This window comes from Gavialis gangeticus, unplaced genomic scaffold, assembly GCF_001723915.1.
Source record: "Gavialis gangeticus isolate Ggan-Ray unplaced genomic scaffold, GavGan_comp1, whole genome shotgun sequence".
Taxonomy (NCBI): Eukaryota; Metazoa; Chordata; order Crocodylia; family Gavialidae; genus Gavialis; species Gavialis gangeticus.
Window position 1 is genome coordinate 140,992,013 of NW_017729024.1, and position 6,193 is coordinate 140,998,205.

The window sequence follows — 6,193 nt, forward strand, 5'->3', positions numbered from 1 at the left end:
CGGAAAAAAGGAAGAGGATGTTCAGTATTCTGCTCCCTGCAGAGTCAGGAATAAGTAATAATAAGTAAACCGAAAGAATAACCAAACAAAATGAACAAGCATCTGATGTTTAAGCCCTCCTCCCAGCACTTTTTATGTACATAACCAGAAGTCACTCAAGCAGCTGCAGCACATTAGTTCCAATAGTTTAACAGACAGCTTTGTAGCTCTGACAAAAGCTGTGCTAATACAGTTTCTTCCCTCCATGTTCATCTGCTATGATAGCTAGTAAGTGATCTTTGGCAACACAGTTGTGAGAGGAGTGGTAATGTTTAATAGGTTGCTGTGGAGGAGTTAGCTTGCTTTTTTCTTTACAGATCATTATCTTACAGAGACGCTGAGGGCAGGCTACACCATGTTGAGAACAGAATAGGCTGAATCGGAGTTGAGGCTCTGCACAGTTCCTTGGAACTGAATTAGGAAGAAAATATTTTAAACAAGCAAAACAAATATCACATTACATTAGAATTCAGTAATAAAATCTGCTGGAAACATGGCTCAGCAGACAAGTCCAGATACTTTGACTGTACCTGAAGTAGAAAATCCACATTGTCAAAATCCATGGCTGAATGAGGATCTTGTGAAGACTTTAAAGGAAAACCTGTTGCAACATGAAAAGTCTAAGACATCCATGAAGCCTTCATCATCTGCTTCTGCCAGGTTATCTCCAGTTATTTCTCCTAGAAATTCTCCAAGACTGTTGCGCAGGATGCTCTTGAATAGCAACATACCGAAACAACGGCGTTTCACTGTGGCACATACATGGTAAGAATTATACAAAATGCACAAAAGAATAAAATATTAGGTTAATTTCTGTCTTTAAAATATTTCTTACCTTTGCATGGGAGACTTTCATTTTCAATCTGTAATGTGAGAAGGAATCTTTCGGAGAGTAAGAAAGGATTTGAGAATGACCAACCCTTTTAAGTTAACTTTAGATCTGAAGTTTATCAAAGTAAATTGTATTCCAGTTATAAAACGGGAATACAAAGGTTTGCTATCACAGTTACCTTTTCTCTCTCATTTCTTATGTAGTATTTGCTCTTCTCCCCTCCCCCCCAGAAAATCAAACAAGGATCTTGAGAAGGAAATATGCTTATCTGATTCTGTGCTATTTAAGCCAGAGTGACTAGGTACAGATTTTTTGTGATTTATCTTTTTAAAAAATTGATTCTGATGTGTAACCTCCTAAGGAGAAGATGGAATAGTGTGAAATTATAGTTCTTGTTGCTAAAATTATTACTACAATAGATACAAAGAGAAGAAAGACTGAAATTCTCCTTGATATATGTATCTCTGGAATTACTTTCCTGTAATAATAATAATAATAATAATATCAAAATATATCCATGTACATGTGATCAGATTTATGAAAACATTCATTTGCATTGCATCCATTTACAGCAATGCACTCTTCTATGTATTACCTGTCAGTATTATATCTATTGTATTGGTATAGCTTCAGGAACAAAGCATTTATGTTTGCTTTGAAGGTTTTGACATTTTCAATATTCTTGGCTTTTTCTTACGAGATTTCTTTATTTTATGAAGGAAAAATAAGCATACAGTAATGGAGATAGGCTTGTAGTAGAAACTGATTAAATGAAAAAAGGTGGTATGCCATAGTCAATTAGTGTTGTTTTGGAGTTTCATGTTGATTTCCTAAGTGTGAATGAAATTAAGTGCAGATTATAGTTGCGTACTATGTATTTATGCAGTGGTTTGTGTGTACACATACATCTGAGTGCAAGTATATACACTGATAATAACATCAAAGTGTATTTACATGTTCTGTTCATGTTAATAGAAATCGTAAGTAAATGGTATAAGTAAGGGCTAATTAAAATTGTTACATATTGAAATGAATACACCTGCAGCATCCCAAACAGAAAAAGCATTTAACCAGAAGTGTCTTAAAATAGTTGCTGTGGCTATAATACTGAGAAAAAATTAAACAAAACAAAGATTTGGGTTCAGTGATTCATCAAAAACTGACAGCAAAAAATCAAGAGTTACTGTAAATCAATTCACTATTTTTAGATCTGCATTAAAGAAAGAGGCTGACTTTTCACATGAGAACATTATTGCTCCTACAAGGGAAGGTAAAAATGTATGCCTCCAGAGTTTTATAATGTTTGTTTTGAAGCAAATGTGCTTGATAAGAAAACATTGCAGAGACAACTGAATGGAAATAAGTGGTCTCTTCTTCCTTTGATTACATATGCATAAATGCTGACTGCATCAAGGGCTTCAAACTATTCATATTTGTCCATTATACATGAATAAGTGAAAGGTAAAAACCAGATTTGGGTAATATTGCTTCACATACAGGAGTAAATAAAAAATTAATTGCATATGAAAAGTCAACAAAGGCACTAGGGCAAATTATTTTTTTATGCAGTAGAACTATAGCTACTTTACTCGCATAGAAAAAGAAGGGGGATTGAAAGCGACACTGATAAAGTGAGCAGACAGATTAAGATAACATTAAAAGACAATGCGTGACATGGCACAATGCCTTTTTCCCCTTTTTCTTGTATCTCCTGATGGTGAACTTACAATTTTGAATGCCTTCCTGAATCTTCTAAAATCTCACATACACTTGTCTTGAATTTGTAAAATAATAAGCATATAAAATGTTGATGTTGAGCAACTGGGGATGCTCAATGTTTTAATACTGGAAATCTTTAGATGGGCTAAGCAGAGGAAATGGAGGACCCCAACAAGAGAATATTAGAGTAAGCAAGCTGAGAAATCAATGACAGGAGGACAAAAAATTCAGGAATGGGGATGGAGAGGAAGAAACTACTTCTAGTACAAAAAATATTATAGAAGCAAAAACATAACATAATTTTTTTTAAGCAGTTCATAGAAAGATTGGACTTTTGAGACCAAGCAGGAAGAGAGAGAAGCTATCCCTCCACGAATGGCATAGCATCTCATTGAGACCATGGCTTCTGGTTTCTACTTATTTGGAAACATTAGGTTTTCAACAGCCAGGGACTGGATCTATGATTAGACTCATCCATTAGAATATTTCTGTGCTTTTTCTCAGTTCCACATACTTCGTTTTAAGCAGTTCATAGTAAGATTGGACTTTTGAGAGCCAGATAAATTACTTCAAAATGTTGTATGGAGTAACTGCATAAGGTCTGGTACATTTTAGATTGTATCAGCAAGGTTCGATAATTTTTAGATATACCTTCACTACTTCATTAACGTCTTTAGAACTGTTTTTGAGCCTATTGACCTTTGACCTTCTGATCTCTTTTCTGACTGTTGTCTTCCTATCTTTTACTGTGTTTAATATGAATAATGAAAGATGAAAGCGAAAGTATGAACCTAGAATAGAAGTATTGGTTACGATAGTTGAAAAATATCTGAATCACTTTCAACTTTATAACTAACCCTACCCATTTGCATAGATCTAAAACTCTCATATTTCAGAGTGTAATTGCAAACTTGTCAATATGAAAACTATAACATTTGAGCAGTTAAAAAGAAATGCCTTACTACACTACCTAATAGTCAAGATTTCAAACATATACAGGTCAAATATACATGGTAACTGCTTTCCCAGAAGTATATTATGTTAGCTTATTCCTCAAAGCATGGGGTAGTTTAAATGCCCTATTTCCTGCCTAGTCAAGCTGCATCATATCTGAGAATTAGCAGGAGCATGAAGGTAAATGAACCCTGCTGGCTTGCTTCTCACAGATTTAATCATATGGGCTAAGTACAGACAGTCAAAAAGCCTGAACTAGATTGATTCAATCTTTGCAAATTAATCTAAGCTGCATAGATTGAATTGATAAGTAAGTGAACAGACATTTACTTTCGATTCTGGAAATGCAGCCACATGTCTGCAGTGGCTCAGGCCAGAAGCCTGGGGGGCACTAGAGCACACCTCCCTGCTTGGCTGGAGCAGACAGCTTGGGCCCACCCACTCTGCAAGGAGGGGCAAGGTTTTTTGGGGCAAGTGCAAAGCATCCTGGGATGCTTGGAGACTGTGAATTAATTTGAATCTGGAGGGGATCTGGGACAGAAGTTTAATAAACTGATTTAACATAAATCAGTTGAGTCTGATACTACAGCCATCCAGGTTTATCTTAAACTAGTTTGGGCCATTTTGCAAGCAGTTTATGTGCACTGAACTTCTGTTGTTACAGATTTGAAATGGTTTCTGATCACTTATATTGGTTTGTCTAGTTTCTGTCCCTAGCCTAAGTGGTAACTCCCATAGTTGGCTTCTTAGATCTATCCTATTCTACATTTACATTTTCCTGTAGACATCAGTAAGGTCCATTTAAGAATATCAGGGCTTGTGGAAGGGGAATGGTGAAGAAAGAGACGCTAACTGCAGAAGGGGAGATTTGACCATGTCCTGGCTATGTGAATAGCTCCACTCTAATACACTGGTGCATGTAGAAATATGGATATTTTGGTAGTTCAAGTCATACATATTTATCCCCAGATACCTTGGAAGTCAGTTTTCCTTGTTCTCTAGTAACAAGATTGAGAAAAAAAAGATGAGCAAGAGTGGGGGAGAAAGGGACACAAGGAGCAATGTAACATAGTAAATAAATCAGTAGTTATTTTATAGAAAGAATGAGGCCAAGATCCCTTGACAAATCCACACAATTTCTACAGACACACACTTGTGCTGACCACAATTTAAAATTATTTTTGGCATCTTTAATTTGAATATTTCCTCCTGTGAAAAAATAGTGATTGTAACTATTAAACCTTAAAATGATCTGTTTTCTTTCCATTTTCTTTGTAGTCTGTATTTTTTGACAGGACATCTTACTGCCTCTTTAGATATTGAATGTGAGCCCAAGTATGTAATTTAAGGACAGGCTCCAGGAATAAAGCTGTATGCTCAATAATTCCCTTTGTATTCAACCAGATAAAGTCCCCACCCTCCATAAATATCCTTACATTGACTTTGGCACTTGGATACCAAAGTGATAGGTTCCTTAGAAGAACTTTACATGGAGAGGGGTAGGGTGTGCCCTTTTAGTATTCAGGAACGTAGCTACATAATAGCCCTGATAAGCTAACGGTTTTTATTTATTTTTACATTTCACGATATGCTTTTATGCACTTTTATTAGCTATGTCTAATAAACCAAGCTATCTCTAACAGCCCAACTGAATTATCAATCATGAACATGTCATTTGGCTATTCTATGCAGGATTCACAATGTGTTGTAGCTGACTGTATAGACTTTTCTCATCTGTATTATCTTTTAGTTACCTTCAGTGTATTTGCTTCAAAGAACCTTAATGTATACCCCATTTCAATCTCTCAGGGAGCCAAACTAATTAAGAGTCTGATTCATGCGAAGCATTTCAAGAGGAAACCCAGGCAAAGCACAAAGGAGGAGAAATATTCTAATAGGTTAAAGAAAGGATAGGAATCATAAACAATGCATGCTCTGAATTGACAAGAAAGGATCTAGAGACTCATGGAGTGTATAGTGCAGGCTTCAAAGGAAAAAACCTAAAACTTAGAGAGTTATAACTGAATATTTCAAAGAATATTTCCTGGTTTTAACTAATCACATATACTCATGAGATTAAAGGCAATGTTTATTCAGGTCACAGATGCACCACATTTAGTTAATTATGATTTATTTTGGAACTATTAAAAATAAAATGTAAAGCTTTGCAAAAGATTATTTGAGTAAGGTGAAGATATGAATTGCCGTTACGCTTCATTAGCACAAACTAATTTGTATATCTGTTTAATCAGGGAAAAAAATAGCTTTTACTTCCATCTGGAACTCCTATGTCCTTTAGGTTTCCTTTGCCACATCCCGCCTTATCATAACCTCTTGTATCTTGTAATCATGGTATTATTAGGCTCAGTTTGCCAAACAGTGTTTTAATTGAAGATCTTAGCAATATCAAAGTGACAACCTATTGGCTAGAGCCAGCCTTAGGGAAAATGGTGCCCTAGGCAGACTTGTCTTTTGGTGCTCCCCAGTGCTACCCCTGGGATCTCCCCAAGTCATGGGCACTGTGTGTACATGGGGTGTATATATTGGGGGTAAGGGATGTAAGGGGGATGGGGGGAGTAGGTTGCAGGTGTGGGGTGGGTGTATGGGAGTATGTGAGGTGCGGATGTGGGGTATATGTCTGAGAGGGGT

At 36.2% G+C, this 6,193-nt stretch overlaps 1 protein-coding gene across 2 annotated transcripts in view; it reads left to right on the forward strand.

Moving 5' to 3' along the window:
• Window positions 1-6,193, forward strand: part of PDE4D (phosphodiesterase 4D) — a 1,639,075-nt gene that overhangs the window by 628,535 nt on the left and 1,004,347 nt on the right. Inside the window, exon 1 of one of the 2 annotated variants that reach the window (XM_019517824.1) lies at window positions 221-804. The exons of the other annotated variant lie outside the window; for it this stretch is intronic. Within the exon in view, the coding sequence (XP_019373369.1) occupies window positions 533-804 (272 nt within the window). The 5' untranslated portion in view covers window positions 221-532. Of the gene's footprint in view, window positions 1-220; window positions 805-6,193 lie in introns of those variants that run through there. 2 annotated transcript variants of the gene reach the window in all.